We start from the raw sequence: 20,076 nt of genomic DNA, 5'->3' as shown, positions 1-20,076 counted from the left end.
ATTCTATTCAGTGTGTAACCAACATCTGAAGTGAACTGAGCTCCTGACCTCTGGCTAGTTGAGTATAGTAGCATTATTTTGTTATTTAGCAAGCTGCTAGTAGTGGTACCCTAAGTGCTTTTCTATTAGTATTGTATTATTAGCTTGTGTGGTAGTCTGTAGTTTATAGTTGTATTGTTTGTGTGCTTCAAGCAGTAGGCTATTGGCACTTTGTAGTAGTATAAGTAGTTTCACCCTGTATAGGCCACTTGATTGCCTTGTGAAGTGTGTGGTTTAGCCAGCACAGCTCAAGGGATAAGTAGGCAGGTTGAGAGTATTCTATTCAGTGTGTAACCAACATCTGAAGTGAACTGAGCTCCTGACCTCTGGCTAGTTGAGTATAGTAGCATTATTTTGTTATTTAGCAAGCTGCTAGTAGTGGTACCCTAAGTGCTTTTCTATTAGTATTGTATTATTAGCTTGTGTGGTAGTCTGTAGTTTATAGTTGTATTGTTTGTGTGCTTCAAGCAGTAGGCTATTGGCACTTTGTAGTAGTATAAGTAGTTTCACCCTGTATAGGCCACTTGATTGCCTTGTGAAGTGTGTGGTTTAGCCAGCACAGCTCAAGGGATAAGTAGGCAGGTTGAGAGTATTCTATTCAGTGTGTAACCAACATCTGAAGTGAACTGAGCTCCTGACCTCTGGCTAGTTGAGTATAGTAGCATTATTTTGTTATTTAGCAAGCTGCTAGTAGTGGTACCCTAAGTGCTTTTCTATTAGTATTGTATTATTAGCTTGTGTGGTAGTCTGTAGTTTATAGTTGTATTGTTTGTGTGCTTCAAGCAGTAGGCTATTGGCACTTTGTAGTAGTATAAGTAGTTTCACCCTGTATAGGCCACTTGATTGCCTTGTGAAGTGTGTGGTTTAGCCAGCACAGCTCAAGGGATAAGTAGGCAGGTTGAGAGTATTCTATTCAGTGTGTAACCAACATCTGAAGTGAACTGAGCTCCTGACCTCTGGCTAGTTGAGTATAGTAGCATTATTTTGTTATTTAGCAAGCTGCTAGTAGTGGTACCCTAAGTGCTTTTCTATTAGTATTGTATTATTAGCTTGTGTGGTAGTCTGTAGTTTATAGTTGTATTGTTTGTGTGCTTCAAGCAGTAGGCTATTGGCACTTTGTAGTAGTATAAGTAGTTTCACCCTGTATAGGCCACTTGATTGCCTTGTGAAGTGTGTGGTTTAGCCAGCACAGCTCAAGGGATAAGTAGGCAGGTTGAGAGTATTCTATTCAGTGTGTAACCAACATCTGAAGTGAACTGAGCTCCTGACCTCTGGCTAGTTGAGTATAGTAGCATTATTTTGTTATTTAGCAAGCTGCTAGTAGTGGTACCCTAAGTGCTTTTCTATTAGTATTGTATTATTAGCTTGTGTGGTAGTCTGTAGTTTATAGTTGTATTGTTTGTGTGCTTCAAGCAGTAGGCTATTGGCACTTTGTAGTAGTATAAGTAGTTTCACCCTGTATAGGCCACTTGATTGCCTTGTGAAGTGTGTGGTTTAGCCAGCACAGCTCAAGGGATAAGTAGGCAGGTTGAGAGTATTCTATTCAGTGTGTAACCAACATCTGAAGTGAACTGAGCTCCTGACCTCTGGCTAGTTGAGTATAGTAGCATTATTTTGTTATTTAGCAAGCTGCTAGTAGTGGTACCCTAAGTGCTTTTCTATTAGTATTGTATTATTAGCTTGTGTGGTAGTCTGTAGTTTATAGTTGTATTGTTTGTGTGCTTCAAGCAGTAGGCTATTGGCACTTTGTAGTAGTATAAGTAGTTTCACCCTGTATAGGCCACTTGATTGCCTTGTGAAGTGTGTGGTTTAGCCAGCACAGCTCAAGGGATAAGTAGGCAGGTTGAGAGTATTCTATTCAGTGTGTAACCAACATCTGAAGTGAACTGAGCTCCTGACCTCTGGCTAGTTGAGTATAGTAGCATTATTTTGTTATTTAGCAAGCTGCTAGTAGTGGTACCCTAAGTGCTTTTCTATTAGTATTGTATTATTAGCTTGTGTGGTAGTCTGTAGTTTATAGTTGTATTGTTTGTGTGCTTCAAGCAGTAGGCTATTGGCACTTTGTAGTAGTATAAGTAGTTTCACCCTGTATAGGCCACTTGATTGCCTTGTGAAGTGTGTGGTTTAGCCAGCACAGCTCAAGGGATAAGTAGGCAGGTTGAGAGTATTCTATTCAGTGTGTAACCAACATCTGAAGTGAACTGAGCTCCTGACCTCTGGCTAGTTGAGTATAGTAGCATTATTTTGTTATTTAGCAAGCTGCTAGTAGTGGTACCCTAAGTGCTTTTCTATTAGTATTGTATTATTAGCTTGTGTGGTAGTCTGTAGTTTATAGTTGTATTGTTTGTGTGCTTCAAGCAGTAGGCTATTGGCACTTTGTAGTAGTATAAGTAGTTTCACCCTGTATAGGCCACTTGATTGCCTTGTGAAGTGTGTGGTTTAGCCAGCACAGCTCAAGGGATAAGTAGGCAGGTTGAGAGTATTCTATTCAGTGTGTAACCAACATCTGAAGTGAACTGAGCTCCTGACCTCTGGCTAGTTGAGTATAGTAGCATTATTTTGTTATTTAGCAAGCTGCTAGTAGTGGTACCCTAAGTGCTTTTCTATTAGTATTGTATTATTAGCTTGTGTGGTAGTCTGTAGTTTATAGTTGTATTGTTTGTGTGCTTCAAGCAGTAGGCTATTGGCACTTTGTAGTAGTATAAGTAGTTTCACCCTGTATAGGCCACTTGATTGCCTTGTGAAGTGTGTGGTTTAGCCAGCACAGCTCAAGGGATAAGTAGGCAGGTTGAGAGTATTCTATTCAGTGTGTAACCAACATCTGAAGTGAACTGAGCTCCTGACCTCTGGCTAGTTGAGTATAGTAGCATTATTTTGTTATTTAGCAAGCTGCTAGTAGTGGTACCCTAAGTGCTTTTCTATTAGTATTGTATTATTAGCTTGTGTGGTAGTCTGTAGTTTATAGTTGTATTGTTTGTGTGCTTCAAGCAGTAGGCTATTGGCACTTTGTAGTAGTATAAGTAGTTTCACCCTGTATAGGCCACTTGATTGCCTTGTGAAGTGTGTGGTTTAGCCAGCACAGCTCAAGGGATAAGTAGGCAGGTTGAGAGTATTCTATTCAGTGTGTAACCAACATCTGAAGTGAACTGAGCTCCTGACCTCTGGCTAGTTGAGTATAGTAGCATTATTTTGTTATTTAGCAAGCTGCTAGTAGTGGTACCCTAAGTGCTTTTCTATTAGTATTGTATTATTAGCTTGTGTGGTAGTCTGTAGTTTATAGTTGTATTGTTTGTGTGCTTCAAGCAGTAGGCTATTGGCACTTTGTAGTAGTATAAGTAGTTTCACCCTGTATAGGCCACTTGATTGCCTTGTGAAGTGTGTGGTTTAGCCAGCACAGCTCAAGGGATAAGTAGGCAGGTTGAGAGTATTCTATTCAGTGTGTAACCAACATCTGAAGTGAACTGAGCTCCTGACCTCTGGCTAGTTGAGTATAGTAGCATTATTTTGTTATTTAGCAAGCTGCTAGTAGTGGTACCCTAAGTGCTTTTCTATTAGTATTGTATTATTAGCTTGTGTGGTAGTCTGTAGTTTATAGTTGTATTGTTTGTGTGCTTCAAGCAGTAGGCTATTGGCACTTTGTAGTAGTATAAGTAGTTTCACCCTGTATAGGCCACTTGATTGCCTTGTGAAGTGTGTGGTTTAGCCAGCACAGCTCAAGGGATAAGTAGGCAGGTTGAGAGTATTCTATTCAGTGTGTAACCAACATCTGAAGTGAACTGAGCTCCTGACCTCTGGCTAGTTGAGTATAGTAGCATTATTTTGTTATTTAGCAAGCTGCTAGTAGTGGTACCCTAAGTGCTTTTCTATTAGTATTGTATTATTAGCTTGTGTGGTAGTCTGTAGTTTATAGTTGTATTGTTTGTGTGCTTCAAGCAGTAGGCTATTGGCACTTTGTAGTAGTATAAGTAGTTTCACCCTGTATAGGCCACTTGATTGCCTTGTGAAGTGTGTGGTTTAGCCAGCACAGCTCAAGGGATAAGTAGGCAGGTTGAGAGTATTCTATTCAGTGTGTAACCAACATCTGAAGTGAACTGAGCTCCTGACCTCTGGCTAGTTGAGTATAGTAGCATTATTTTGTTATTTAGCAAGCTGCTAGTAGTGGTACCCTAAGTGCTTTTCTATTAGTATTGTATTATTAGCTTGTGTGGTAGTCTGTAGTTTATAGTTGTATTGTTTGTGTGCTTCAAGCAGTAGGCTATTGGCACTTTGTAGTAGTATAAGTAGTTTCACCCTGTATAGGCCACTTGATTGCCTTGTGAAGTGTGTGGTTTAGCCAGCACAGCTCAAGGGATAAGTAGGCAGGTTGAGAGTATTCTATTCAGTGTGTAACCAACATCTGAAGTGAACTGAGCTCCTGACCTCTGGCTAGTTGAGTATAGTAGCATTATTTTGTTATTTAGCAAGCTGCTAGTAGTGGTACCCTAAGTGCTTTTCTATTAGTATTGTATTATTAGCTTGTGTGGTAGTCTGTAGTTTATAGTTGTATTGTTTGTGTGCTTCAAGCAGTAGGCTATTGGCACTTTGTAGTAGTATAAGTAGTTTCACCCTGTATAGGCCACTTGATTGCCTTGTGAAGTGTGTGGTTTAGCCAGCACAGCTCAAGGGATAAGTAGGCAGGTTGAGAGTATTCTATTCAGTGTGTAACCAACATCTGAAGTGAACTGAGCTCCTGACCTCTGGCTAGTTGAGTATAGTAGCATTATTTTGTTATTTAGCAAGCTGCTAGTAGTGGTACCCTAAGTGCTTTTCTATTAGTATTGTATTATTAGCTTGTGTGGTAGTCTGTAGTTTATAGTTGTATTGTTTGTGTGCTTCAAGCAGTAGGCTATTGGCACTTTGTAGTAGTATAAGTAGTTTCACCCTGTATAGGCCACTTGATTGCCTTGTGAAGTGTGTGGTTTAGCCAGCACAGCTCAAGGGATAAGTAGGCAGGTTGAGAGTATTCTATTCAGTGTGTAACCAACATCTGAAGTGAACTGAGCTCCTGACCTCTGGCTAGTTGAGTATAGTAGCATTATTTTGTTATTTAGCAAGCTGCTAGTAGTGGTACCCTAAGTGCTTTTCTATTAGTATTGTATTATTAGCTTGTGTGGTAGTCTGTAGTTTATAGTTGTATTGTTTGTGTGCTTCAAGCAGTAGGCTATTGGCACTTTGTAGTAGTATAAGTAGTTTCACCCTGTATAGGCCACTTGATTGCCTTGTGAAGTGTGTGGTTTAGCCAGCACAGCTCAAGGGATAAGTAGGCAGGTTGAGAGTATTCTATTCAGTGTGTAACCAACATCTGAAGTGAACTGAGCTCCTGACCTCTGGCTAGTTGAGTATAGTAGCATTATTTTGTTATTTAGCAAGCTGCTAGTAGTGGTACCCTAAGTGCTTTTCTATTAGTATTGTATTATTAGCTTGTGTGGTAGTCTGTAGTTTATAGTTGTATTGTTTGTGTGCTTCAAGCAGTAGGCTATTGGCACTTTGTAGTAGTATAAGTAGTTTCACCCTGTATAGGCCACTTGATTGCCTTGTGAAGTGTGTGGTTTAGCCAGCACAGCTCAAGGGATAAGTAGGCAGGTTGAGAGTATTCTATTCAGTGTGTAACCAACATCTGAAGTGAACTGAGCTCCTGACCTCTGGCTAGTTGAGTATAGTAGCATTATTTTGTTATTTAGCAAGCTGCTAGTAGTGGTACCCTAAGTGCTTTTCTATTAGTATTGTATTATTAGCTTGTGTGGTAGTCTGTAGTTTATAGTTGTATTGTTTGTGTGCTTCAAGCAGTAGGCTATTGGCACTTTGTAGTAGTATAAGTAGTTTCACCCTGTATAGGCCACTTGATTGCCTTGTGAAGTGTGTGGTTTAGCCAGCACAGCTCAAGGGATAAGTAGGCAGGTTGAGAGTATTCTATTCAGTGTGTAACCAACATCTGAAGTGAACTGAGCTCCTGACCTCTGGCTAGTTGAGTATAGTAGCATTATTTTGTTATTTAGCAAGCTGCTAGTAGTGGTACCCTAAGTGCTTTTCTATTAGTATTGTATTATTAGCTTGTGTGGTAGTCTGTAGTTTATAGTTGTATTGTTTGTGTGCTTCAAGCAGTAGGCTATTGGCACTTTGTAGTAGTATAAGTAGTTTCACCCTGTATAGGCCACTTGATTGCCTTGTGAAGTGTGTGGTTTAGCCAGCACAGCTCAAGGGATAAGTAGGCAGGTTGAGAGTATTCTATTCAGTGTGTAACCAACATCTGAAGTGAACTGAGCTCCTGACCTCTGGCTAGTTGAGTATAGTAGCATTATTTTGTTATTTAGCAAGCTGCTAGTAGTGGTACCCTAAGTGCTTTTCTATTAGTATTGTATTATTAGCTTGTGTGGTAGTCTGTAGTTTATAGTTGTATTGTTTGTGTGCTTCAAGCAGTAGGCTATTGGCACTTTGTAGTAGTATAAGTAGTTTCACCCTGTATAGGCCACTTGATTGCCTTGTGAAGTGTGTGGTTTAGCCAGCACAGCTCAAGGGATAAGTAGGCAGGTTGAGAGTATTCTATTCAGTGTGTAACCAACATCTGAAGTGAACTGAGCTCCTGACCTCTGGCTAGTTGAGTATAGTAGCATTATTTTGTTATTTAGCAAGCTGCTAGTAGTGGTACCCTAAGTGCTTTTCTATTAGTATTGTATTATTAGCTTGTGTGGTAGTCTGTAGTTTATAGTTGTATTGTTTGTGTGCTTCAAGCAGTAGGCTATTGGCACTTTGTAGTAGTATAAGTAGTTTCACCCTGTATAGGCCACTTGATTGCCTTGTGAAGTGTGTGGTTTAGCCAGCACTCCTGGCAGACGATTAGCAATCAGTTGAAGTGGCCTTATACCACCAGCTGAAAGCGTCAGCTTTTAAGCGGCGTCCAGCAAACTAAGGCCAGGCGAACAAAGGCGACAGGCGACTTTGTCAAAGTCCGACTTCGTCACTGAACGATAAGCTGTATCATTGATTAGTGACATATATAGTAGTGTGATAGATATAGTAGTGTATAGTAGTATATGTTTAGTGATCTACAATGTGTTTTCTTCCTATTCCTGTCCTCTCTTCTTCCTGGTGGTCGCACAAACACTGGGTTACACCCAGATGTCGCGACACAACTAATCTCATCTATCCTACTCTTTCAACTCACGTCGAGCAAGTGGTAACGGGAGGGCTTTGGAATTGCCACTCGGCTGTGGTGGAAGGCAAATCTGCTTTCATCTCAGCCTACGCATCCTTGCTCTCCCTTAACTTCCTTGCTCTGACTGAGACCTGGATCAGACCAGAAAACACTGCTACGCCCGCGGCTCTGTCAGATGTGTACTCTTTCTCTCACACTCCCAGAGCCGTGCGGACAGGTGGTGGGGCTGGCCTGCTAATTTCCAGAAAATGGAAATACTCTCCTGTTTCACTGTCACAATTCTCTCCTACCTCATTTGAATTTCATGTGGTCACTGTTTCTCATCCAGTCAAGCTCACCATTGCAGTTGTTTATCGCCCACCGGGCCCTGCTGGTGGCTTCCTGGAGGAGCTGGACCATCTAGTCTCCCACTTCCCTGTCAATGGCTCTGGATTCATCCTTCTGGGTGACTTCAACCTCCCGACTGAGAAGCAGCTAGACCCACTACTTTCATTTCTCGCCGCCTTTGACCTAGTTATTTCCCCATCTCCTCCTACCCATGAGGCGGGCAACCAACTGGACCTGATCTTCACCAGAGGCTGCTCTATTGCTAACCTGTCTGTCACTCCTCTTTCCAGTGAAAAGGGTAAGAAACTCTCTGATCACTACTTCATGTCCTACTCTCTCTCTCTCTCCTCTCCCCCCTCACAGCCCCTCCCTACCCACATGATTTCCTCACGTCACAATCTTCGCTCACTTTCCTCCACTGATCTTTCCTCTTCTGTTCTCTCTGCTCTCCCTGCCCCTGAATCCTTTGCTCTTCTATCCCCTGATACCGCCACAGATCTTCTTTTCTCTACTCTATCCTCTTCTCTCGACCATCTCTGTCCCCTCACCACCAGGCCTGCACGCCAAACTCCACCTGCCCCCTGGTTGTCGGACTCAGTGCGGACTGAGAGACGGAGCCTGAGAGCGGCTGAGCGCAAATGGAGAAATGGCAATCTCCTGGAGGACCTTCTCACCTTCCAATCTCTCATTTCTACTTTTTCCTCCTCTCTATCAGCTGCTAAAGCTGCTTTTTTCTGCACTAAAATTCAGGCTTCTGCTTCCAACCCTAAAAAACTCTTTGAAACTTTCTCCTCTCTCCTACAACCACCACCCCCTCCTCCCTCCTCGTCCCTCCTCCCTGACGATTTCGCCAACTTCTTTGACAAGAAGGTGAACGATATCCGATCCTCCTTCCCTCCTCCCCCGGCTGGTGCCCTGCGCACTACCCACACCCGTCTGCCTGCCACCCCCCCCTCTCTACCTTCATCTACTCCTCTCCCCCCCCCCCATCCCCTCTCTATCCCACTTCTCTCCCCTCTCCCCTAACGAGGTCCTTCTCCTTGTTACATCTAGTCGCCCCACCTCATGCTCTCTGGACCCGGTCCCATCCACTCTGTTGCAGTCTATTGCACCTGAACTTCTTCCCTTCTTAACCCACCTTATTAACACCTCTCTGACATCTGGCTACTTTCCCTCTACTTTCAAGACTGCCAGAGTCACCCCCCTCCTGAAGAAACCGACACTTGACCCCTCTGAGATCAAGAACTACAGACCGGTTTCCCTTCTATCCTTCCTATCTAAAACTCTCGAACGTGCTGTCTTTAAACAACTGTCCTCCTATCTCCACCAGAACAACCTCCTGGACTCCAACCAGTCTGGGTTCAAAGTGGGTCACTCGACAGAGACTGCCCTGCTGGCAGTGACGGAGTCGCTCCATGCCGCTAGAGCGAACTCTCTCTCCTCCGTCCTGATACTCCTGGACCTGTCTGCAGCGTTCGACACGGTGAACCATCAGATCCTCCTCTCCACCCTCGAGGGGATGGGTGTCTCAGGCTCTGCACTCTCCCTGTTTGCATCCTACCTGACGGGTCCTCCTACCAGGTGATGCTGAGAGGGTCTGTGTCAGAACCACACAGGCTCACAACTGGGGTTCCCCAAGGCTCGGTTCTGGGTCCTCTTCTTTTCTCTCTCTACACTACATCTCTGGGTGCTGTCATCCACTCCCATGGCTTTTCCTACCACTGCTATGCCGATGACACCCAGCTGATCCTCTCATTCCCCCCCTCTGATACCCAAGTGGAGGCACGCATTGCTGCTTGTCTGGCTGACATCTCGGAGTGGATGTCGACAAACCACCTGAAGCTCAACCTGGACAAGACCGAGCTGATGTTCCTCCCGGGGAAGGGCTGTCCGCACCGAGACATGGCCATCACCATTGATCATGCTGTGGTGACCTCAACTCGGACTGCGAAGAATCTGGGTGTGACCCTGGACGATCAACTGACGTTCTCGGCAAACATCGCATCAGTGACAAGGTCCTGCAGATTCCTCCTCTACAACATCAGGAGGATTCGCCCCTTCCTCACGGAGAAGGCAGCCCAGGTGCTCATCCAGGCTCTCGTCATCTCCCGCCTGGACTACTGCAACTCCCTCCTTGCTGGTGCTCCGGCATCTGCCATCAGACCTCTGGAGCTTGTTCAGAAAGCTGCGGCTCGTCTGGTGTTCAACCGCCCCAAGTTCTCCCACACAACCATCCTTCTCCGTTCTCTACACTGGCTCCCCGTAGCGGCTCGCATCCAGTTCAAAACCCTGGTGTTAGCCTATAGGGCAGTGAAAGGAACAGCCTCTTCCTACCTCCGGGCTATGGTCGATGCCTACACCCCTGCCCGACCACTTCGGTCTGCCACCTCGGGGCGACTGATTGCCTCGTCACTCAAGGGTCCTTCTGGCCGATCCACACGGTCACGACTCTTTTCTGTTCTGGCCCCACAGTGGTGGAATGAACTTCCCACTGATGTTAGGACAGCAGAGTCACTGCCCATATTTCGCCGCAGGTTGAAAACCCACCTCTTCAGGAAACACTAACCTTCCTCTCTGCCTGACCTACTTGTTGTACGAACGCTTGTTTTCTATTGTTGTATTGTTTATTGGATCTTGTTTAGTCGATACACTTAATTGTTTTAGCTCATGCTCATTTGATTTAGCTATTTTGTCTCATCTGTTTAAGGAAATAGGTAGCTGATATATTGCACTTTTACCTTAGCGCTAGGTATACTCTTGGTTGCTTGTTTTTGCAGAAAATGCACTAAAGACTTCTGGTGATTAGTAGTTTTTGTTCCCTACCTATGTTGAATACACTTATTGTAAGTCGCTTTGGATAAAAGCGTCTGCTAAATGACTGTAATGTAATGTAATGTAACAGTCGGTTAGCGTGGGAAGCATTGTTGGCTCCGTCTTTTTGGCAAATCTAGAACTTCCTGTTTGAGAGCTAGCAAATTTAAGACATCCGGTTGCTTTCAGAATAAAATCGTCGTTAATTAAATAATTATTACATTACATTATTAGTATTATTATTACATTACAGTTATTGTGAAGACACACATTATGTTTCTGTGTAAAAATAAGTAATTAAATAACGTAAAAAAGTTATCTAAATGGATAAATGCCCAAGTCCATGCACTGGAGTGCCCAAGTCCATTCACTGGAGTGCATGGACTTAATAAAGTGGATGCTGGACAAAAATCCCTTCTATGTATCGACTAGTGTGACATATGCACATGTCCGGGGAGACCTCCTCTACAACACCACACCGTCTGCTAAGCAGCAGAGGTGTAAAACAAAAAATTGGCACCAGGTCAGATGTAAAAAACGTCCCATTTCCAGACTACAGTGGACTAAAGTGGACACTGGACAAAAATCTCTGCTATGTTTCGACTAGTGTGACATATGCACGCGTCCGGGGAGACCTCCTCTACAACACCACACCCTCCGCTAAGCAGCAGAGGTGTAAAACAAAAATTGGCACCAGGTCAGAGGTAAAAAATTTCAAAAAACTTCCCATTTCCAGACTACAGTGGACTAAAGTGGACGCTGGACAAAAATCTCTGCTATGTTTCGACTAGTGTGACATATGCACGCGTCCGGGGAGACCTCCTCTACAACACCACACTGTCCGCTAAGCAGCAGAGGTGTAAAACAAAAATTGGCACCAGGTCAGAGGTAAAAAAACTTCAAAAAACTTCCCATTTCCAGACTACACTGGACTAAAGTGGACGCTGGACAAAAATCCCTGCTATGTTTCGACTAGTGTGACATATGCACGCGTCCGGGGAGACCTCCTCTACAACACCACACCCTCCGCTAAGCAGCAGAGGTGTAAAACAAAAATTGGCACCAGGTCAGATGTAAAAAAAAAAAGTCCCATTTCCAGACTACAGTGGACTAAAGTGGACACTGGACAAAAATCTCTGCTATGTTTCGACTAGTGTGACATATGCACGCGTCCGGGGAGACCTCCTCTACAACACCACACCCTCCGCTAAGCAGCAGAGGTGTAAAACAAAAATTGGCACCAGGTCAGAGGTAAAAAAATTCAAAAAACTTCCCATTTCCAGACTACAGTGGACTAAAGTGGACGCTGGACAAAAATCTCTGCTATGTTTCGACTAGTGTGACATATGCACGCGTCCGGGGAGACCTCCTCTACAACACCACACTGTCCGCTAAGCAGCAGAGGTGTAAAACAAAAATTGGCACCAGGTCAGAGGTAAAAAAACTTCAAAAAACTTCCCATTTCCAGACTACACTGGACTAAAGTGGACGCTGGACAAAAATCCCTGCTATGTTTCGACTAGTGTGACATATGCACGCGTCCGGGGAGACCTCCTCTACAACACCACACCCTCCGCTAAGCAGCAGAGGTGTAAAACAAAAATTGGCACCAGGTCAGATGTAAAAAAAAATGTCCCATTTCCAGACTACAGTGGACTAAAGTGGACACTGGACAAAAATCTCTGCTATGTTTCGACTAGTGTGACATATGCACGCGTCCGGGGAGACCTCCTCTACAACACCACACCCTCCGCTAAGCAGCAGAGGTGTAAAACAAAAATTGGCACCAGGTCAGAGGTAAACAATTTCAAAAAACTTCCCATTTCCAGACTACAGTGGACTAAAGTGGACGCTGGACAAAAATCTCTGCTATGTTTCGACTAGTGTGCCATATGCACGCGTCCGGGGAGACCTCCTCTACAACACCACACTGTCCGCTAAGCAGCAGAGGTGTAAAACAAAAATTGGCACCAGGTCAGAGGTAAAAAAACTTCAAAAAACTTCCCATTTCCAGACTACACTGGACTAAAGTGGACGCTGGACAAAAATCCCTGCTATGTTTCGACTAGTGTGACATATGCACGCGTCCGGGGAGACCTCCTCTACAACACCACACCCTCCGCTAAGCAGCAGAGGTGTAAAACAAAAATTGGCACCAGGTCAGAGGTAAAAAATTTCAAAAAACTTCCCATTTCCAGACTACAGTGGACTAAAGTGGACGCTGGACAAAAATCTCTGCTATGTTTCGACTAGTGTGACATATGCACGCGTCCGGGGAGACCTCCTCTACAACACCACACTGTCCGCTAAGCAGCAGAGGTGTAAAACAAAAATTGGCACCAGGTCAGAGGTAAAAAAACTTCAAAAAACTTCCCATTTCCAGACTACACTGGACTAAAGTGGACGCTGGACAAAAATCCCTGCTATGTTTCGACTAGTGTGACATATGCACGCGTCCGGGGAGACCTCCTCTACAACACCACACCCTCCGCTAAGCAGCAGAGGTGTAAAACAAAAATTGGCACCAGGTCAGATGTAAAAAAAAACGTCCCATTTCCAGACTACAGTGGACTAAAGTGGACACTGGACAAAAATCTCTGCTATGTTTCGACTAGTGTGACATATGCACGCGTCCGGGGAGACCTCCTCTACAACACCACACCCTCCGCTAAGCAGCAGAGGTGTAAAACAAAAATTGGCACCAGGTCAGAGGTAAAAAAGTCAAAAAATGTCCCATTTCCAGACTAAAGTGGACGCTGGACAAAAATCTCTGCTATGTTTCGACTAGTGTGACATATGCACGCGTCCGGGGAGACCTCCTCTACAACACCACACTGTCCGCTAAGCAGCAGAGGTGTAAAACAAAAATTGGCACCAGGTCAGAGGTAAAAGAAAATTCAAAAAACTTCCCATTTCCAGACTACACTGGACTAAAGTGGACGCTGGACAAAAATCCCTGCTATGTTTCGACTAGTGTGACATACACACACGTCCGGGGAGACCTCCTCTACAACACCACACTGTCCGCTAAGCAGCAGAGGTGTAAAACAAAAATTGGCACCAGGTCAGAGGTAAAAAAACTTAAAAAAACGTCCCATTTCCAGACTACAGTGGACTAAAGTGGACGCTGGACAAAACTCCCTGCTATGTTTCGACTAGTGTGACATACGCACGCGTCCGGGGAGACCTCCTCTACAACACCACACTGTCCGCTAAGCAGCAGAGGTGTAAAACAAAAATTGGCACCAGGTCACAGGTCAAAAAAGTCAAACAACTTCCCATTTCCAGACTACAGTGGAAACACCGTAAGCAAACTGTATGCCTTTTTCTTTCCATTGAAAGTGTACACTGTTATATTAGCAATGATTAATTAAAAGGTATTTTTTTGTAACTTTCAAAGCCTTGTCTGTATTCTTTTATATTCTATTGTATTTTAGTCCACTTTTTGACCTTTCACCTCGCTGTATGGCATGCCAATTTTTGTTTTACACCTCTGCTGCTTAGCGGACAGTGTGGTGTTGTAGAGGAGGTCTCCCCGGACGCGTGCGTATGTCACACTAGTCGAAACATAGCAGGGATTTTTGTCCAGCGTCCACTTTAGTCCACTGTAGTCTGGAAATGGGAAGTTTTTTTAACTTTTTTTTACCTCTGACCTGGTGCCAATTTTTGTTTTACACCTCTGCTGCTTAGCGGACAGTGTGGTGTTGTAGAGGAGGTCTCCCCGGACGCGTGTGTATGTCACACTAGTCGAAACATAGCAGGGATTTTTGTCCAGCGTCCACTTTAGTCCAGTGTAGTCTGGAAATGGGAAGTTGTTTGAATTTTTTTTACCTCTGACCTCGTGCCAATTTTTGTTTTACACCTCTGCTGCTTAGCGGACAGTGTGGTGTTGTAGAGGAGGTCTCCACGGACGCGTGCATATGTCACACTAGTCGAAACATAGCAGAGATTTTTGTCCAGCGTCCACTTTAGTCCACTGTAGTCTGGAAATGGGAAGTTTTTTGACATTTTTTACCTCTGACCTGGTGCCAATTTTTGTTTTACACCTCTGCTGCTTAGCGGAGGGTGTGGTGTTGTAGAGGAGGTCTCCCCGGACGCGTGCATATGTCACACTAGTCGAAACATAGCAGAGATTTTTGTCCAGTGTCCACTTTAGTCCACTGTAGTCTGGAAATGGGACGTTTCCAAAGCATCCACTTTATTAAGTCCATGTACTCCAGTGAATGGACTTGGGCACTCCAGTGCATGGACTTGGGCATTTATCCATTTAGATAACATTTTTACGTTATTTAATTACTTATTTTTACACAGAAACATAATGTGTGTCTTCACAATAACTGTAATGTAATACTAATACTAATAATGTAATGTAATAATTATTTAATTAACGACGATTTTATTCTGAAAGCAACCGGATGTCTTAAATTTGCTAGCTCTCAAACAGGAAGTTCTAGATTTGCCAAAAAGACGGAGCCCTGCAGCCTGTAGTGAAGGTCCAGTATCCGGCTGAAACGCACCTCCCCCTGCGCAACAACGGGATTGGACCAGAAATAAATAACTGTTTACCACAGCTGAGAAGGAGATCGAAGATGCTTTTAAAGTTATTTTTCGTTTCAATGGACTGTTGGTCATTTACTCCCACATGAAGAACAAGTTGGCTGATGGTGGGTGGAATAGAGGCCAGGATAATAGGGAGTCTGTCCAGAATAAATTTTGTGTTTGCGCCCGGGTACAAGTAAGTCAGGGCGTTGGGAATATTGAGGCCACAAGCCATACTGTCTGTGTTAAACAAAGCTAGCGTGTATAGCGTCAAATAAACAACAACTCAGAGCTAGCCGGAAACATGACGGAGGATAAATAAAGAAACTCAGAGACAGATATATCTTTGCTTCTTAGACAATGGCTGAGATAGCGAGTGTGTTTATTTCACGTCATTATATACACGTCATACACAATTGACACATACGGCATCCGGTCATATGCTTTCAGTATAGAAGTATATATAAATATACATACAATGACAATGATATATATTTATATACACAGGCAATTAATGATCATTTTAATTATTAAAATTATCATTAATCTAGTGGGTGCAAGCACCCTTTGAAGACAAACTGTCGAAAGTACATTTTGGTCTTGTGTTGGCTGCTTATGACAGGATATGTGAGGTAACAGTAAGGACATTGATCAAATATAGAGGCACCCATCAGTCTTGCAAAAGTACATACTGTGGTGGCTATCAGTGATTAGGGGGGAGATTGATTGAATATTTTATTAGGCAACATATAAATGCAAACAGCACAATGTACAGTCAGGCATTTTTTTTGTCCGAAAAAGGATTACACCGAAGAAAGACCTTGCGGCCTTGTTTCCATTCGGGTCCCATCCACTCACACATGACATGAATAATAATTGAACACAGTAACAACAGTTGATATAACAGCATATCAATTTCCTCTAAACATGAAATATACAGTATGCATAGGTTGGGGCTGAAGTTAATCGGAAGGGGATTATTAGTATAAAGAGGCTGGGGCGATCACCTCCTCTCCCTTTGACCTGCTGATAGGTGAATTTTTAGGCCTGTCTTGAAGGAAGCCAGAGATTTGTTTGTTTTGAGAGATGGGGGGAGGGCATTCCACACCTGGGTAGCAGTGCTTTGAAAGGTGAATTTGCCCATATTTGTTTTATAAATGGGTGGCACCAGATTGTTGTTCACGCTCCCTCTAGTATTATGGCTGTGGGTATTGCTCACTTTTTTAAAGTAATTAGTCAAGTAAGTGGGTACTGAGGGCATGGAGGGTAAAGTTGCATTTACAATTTTGAATGTCAGGCTCATCTTCAACTGCTTGACTCTGTCTTCCACCCTGAGCCAGCCTATGCTGTCAAAATGCTCCGCATATAGGTGGGTCATGGGCCCTAGGTGAATAAGAAGTCAGATTAGTTTGTTTTGGGAAGTTTGAAGCTTGGTTTTCTGTGCCATTGAGATGTTAGAGAACCAGGACGTACAAGCATAGTAAAAAATGGGCAGTATGAGGGCTCCAGCTAAGGTCCTGAGCAGTGGCGTGCACAGATAGACACTAGGGGGTGCTAGAGCACCCCCTGCCCTTTTGGCAATGTGCCCTTTTGGAAAAAAACATTTTTTTCTCTTTTTTTTTTTTTTTTTTTTTAAATAGCAGACCTACAAGCTCATAGCACGCCACTCGGTGGCGCGCTATGAGCTTGTAGATCTGCTATTTTTCAATAGCTAAAGCACAACATAATGCTAACACCAAAAGGGGTTCCCGCCCAAAATGGATTAAGGCAACCGGCCGGTTCCACGCGCTGCACAAGGTGCCCTTTTTTAACTTGAGCACCTGCCCCTCTAAATGTCTGTGCACGCCACTGGTCCTGAGGGCCCTTTTGTTAATAAAGGAGGAGATTCTGCCCAAGAATCTTGTCCTCTGGTTTACTCTTTTGATCGCTCTTGTTGCCATGCTATCCCCTGTCAGTTTATTGTCAAGGATACATCCTAGATATGTTACCTCTTCTTTGCTGGAGATTATTATGTCATCGACTCGGACCTTAAAATCATTTACATTTGTCCTACTCAGGGAATGGTTGGACCCAAAAAGGATGGATTCCGTTTTACCGAGGTGCAATGAGAGTTTGTTGTCGGTGAGCCAGATTCGGATTTTGGTGAGTTCTATACTTAGGGCTTCCTCAACCTGCGCTTTGTTTTCTCCCGATATCAGGAGTGCTGAGTCGTCGGCAAACAAGAACAGCTTACAGTTACATGCGGCGCTCATGTCGTTTATGTATAGTAGGAAGAGTAATGGCCCTAATATACTTCCTTGGGGAACCCCACAGTTCACTGGGAGGGGGGAGGACATGGTTCCATTGATGTCAACCATTTGTTCTCTACCTTCAAGGTAGGACCTCATCCAACATAAAGAAGTACTATCAAAGCCAGTCGCCTTCAGCTTGTCCAGTAGGATTGAATGATTGACACAGTATCGAATGCCTTTTGAAGGTCCAGCATGACCATCCCACAGTATTTACCCGCGTCTACCTCATGTTTGATGTAGTCGTTCAAATATAATAGGCATGTGTCAGTGGAGTGTGATGTTCTGAAACCAGATTGGAATTCGAACAGCAGATTGCGTTCGCTTAAGTAGCTGCTAATTTGTTCATAAATTATTCTCTCTATGACTTTTGACATTGAACACAAGATAGAGACAGGGCGGTAGTTTCCCGTGTCTAATTTACTTCCCTTTTTGAACAGGGGGATTACTCGCGCCATTTTAAGTTCCTATACATTGTATGTGCTGTGTCCACTTGAGAAAGAATTAGGAAGTGTAATTTATTTGCTTCCCCCTTAACTTTTGCCTCGGGCATGGTTTTTTTTGGCATGCATTTTAATAGTTGGTTGCTTTTTGCACACCCTCATGGGATGGCAGTAGTGGCTTCAGATCTCATTTGACACAAACTAGAAGTTTCTATTGAAACTTGTTGCCTAGACTGCACTAACTCGCTCTTGCTGCACCTGTCTCTCTTGAAAAACTGGCTTGTGTCTAGTCTAGAACATATGCATGCCATGTAGTGTCACTGTATAGTTCCTGCTTCCTGGCATGCAAAAATACACAAGGATAACTTGACAAATGAAAATGGCACATGTTCAAAGACAAATGATGCATACAAATATCATCCAAGTACTGTGCTACTGCACAATTTATCCCCTTCTAAACCTGTTTCTCCATGGAGAAACAGCTGGCTTCTCCCTCTCAATCTGGTGTGTAGTTGTGTACCAGAGTTACCAAGACCAGCTTTCTGTTTGCTGATGAAACCCAAACCCACGTTTATGTATTTGAGCTGGTGGCACTGGCAGCAATTTGATCTGTTCTGCTTTGTCCTGTGGCTGATTATAGAGGAAGGGTGCGACCGTGCGAGCACATGCATCACATGCATTTTATAGCAAGATTAAGAAGACTACTCTGTGCTTTGTTCGACTGTGTAACAAGGAAGTAGCCTACGGGCTGAATAACTTAATTCCTGATAAAAAGATAAGACGATCCAACCTTGTCTGGGAACATTAAAAAGTTGGTTTAAATAACCGTACAAAAACACTTGTCATACTATATAATCAAAGCCTCTGAGCTCTGAAGAGAAGTCGTTGGTCAGATAGTTGCATGAACCTGTGTCCTCCGTAACTGGAATCATACTTGGTACCTCTGTGCCCATCTCCCTGGATGGAGGCGTCATCAGCACTTCAAACTCCACTTCAAAGCTTGCACTCGCCTCGCCCGACACACGGACGACCAGCACCTCGTAGTCCAAGAACCGGATCAGGGCTTTGTCTGGGAGATCCTTCCTCTCCAGGTAGCCCAACACAGACCCATCGACATACACCCGTCCCCTGTGACTCAGGTTCTGGAGGGAGAAGCGCATCTCGGAATCGTTCGGCTTGCGGTAAGCCTGGAAGGCCAGCTGTTTTCGGGACACCCGGTTATCATCCAGGGTGAAGGTGCACGTCTGCCCATCACGGCCAATCCTCAGCGGGTCTTCAGCCTGGCGCTTCTGTCTGCTATCCATCGGGAGGAGGCGGTAGAGTCCTCTGGAACTCTGCTGGGGGTGGTACAGTTTGATGTGCAGACAAGTCGGGAGATATTCTTCGGTGTCCATTGTCTGAGTCTGAGATGCCATAATTCATGTGAGTGACTCTGTGAACAAAAAAAGAAGATAAATAAAATAAAGGCCTACGTCACGTGTAACACGCGCACGCCGGGAATATCAAATACAATAGCATGTATAACATTTACTAGCCTGCTATAGGCGTTTATTATCGTTTTTGCCTTAATAAATTACCTTAATAATAAAGTTGCTTTAGGTGACGCCGCCGATGTTTAATTCACCAGCCAAACGGAAACGGAGCCCAACCACCGAGCAAAGTATGAGAAAGTAACGGTGTGTTGTCCTACCATCACTGTTTAAAAAGGAAACTATACGCTCTTTCGTAATCAGAGCTCACAAGACAAGAGAGAGTTGGGGAGGGGAAGGGGAGGGTACAACATTCTGGTAGCCTACTTTCCCAGATCTGCAAAGTTAAATTCTAAATAAATATAGGCTAACTTATTTCGTATCAATTCAATTCAATTCAATTGGCTTTATTGGCATGAGAAAACATACGTTTACATTGCCAAAGCAAAAGGCACAATACAAATACAATCAAAACAAAATGTATGTACATTTTAAAGTCTTAATCTTCAATAAATCAATTTCTATCATGTACTAAGATCATGCAGATAGTGCAGGTCCAGGAATACACTTATCATGTCGCACATTGACCCCTTCAATAGGCCTACCTTTGATTGATTGATTGAAGAATTTATTAACAGTTTGCAGAATTACAGTACATTTCAAGCACAAACTCAATACAAAGGCTGTTAACTGTGAGTGGACGACCCAATTAAGCATTACACTTGTTTCCAATAGGGTCCACCATGTTCAAATCATCAAAACATTTAGAGACGTACAAATAGACACTTCTATAGACAGAACAGGAATTCATCATAAAGGAGGTAAAAAGGGAAAAGAAATATATACAGTGAGGGGAAAAAAGGGGGGGGCGGGGGGGGATTCAGATTTTACGGGGGCCAGTTTCGAATTGCAGCCATCCGTAGGTGCCCTTTGAGAGCGGTTTTGAAGGAGTCAAGGGATTCGCATGT

At 43.7% G+C, this 20,076-nt stretch overlaps 1 protein-coding gene across 1 annotated transcript; it reads right to left on the bottom strand.

Annotated features, from left to right (window-relative positions):
* Positions 1-18,481: 18,481 nt before the first annotated feature.
* Positions 18,482-19,249, bottom strand: LOC306940511 (TRAF-interacting protein with FHA domain-containing protein A-like; the record flags this gene model as incomplete). The annotated part of the gene is made up of 2 exons (XM_079525610.1): positions 19,217-19,249; positions 18,482-19,071 (listed from the first exon to the last, which is right to left on the bottom strand). Exon 2 carries the CDS (start codon positions 19,052-19,054, stop codon positions 18,482-18,484), a length of 573 nt encoding a protein of 190 aa, XP_079381736.1. The 5' UTR covers positions 19,055-19,071; positions 19,217-19,249.
* Positions 19,250-20,076: the final 827 nt, after the last annotated feature.

The sequence above is a fragment of the Electrona antarctica genome, assembly GCF_951216825.1.
Source record: "Electrona antarctica genome assembly, chromosome: 17".
In the NCBI taxonomy this organism is placed as follows: Eukaryota; Metazoa; Chordata; class Actinopteri; order Myctophiformes; family Myctophidae; genus Electrona; species Electrona antarctica.
This window is presented reverse-complemented; position numbering and strand designations above follow the sequence as displayed.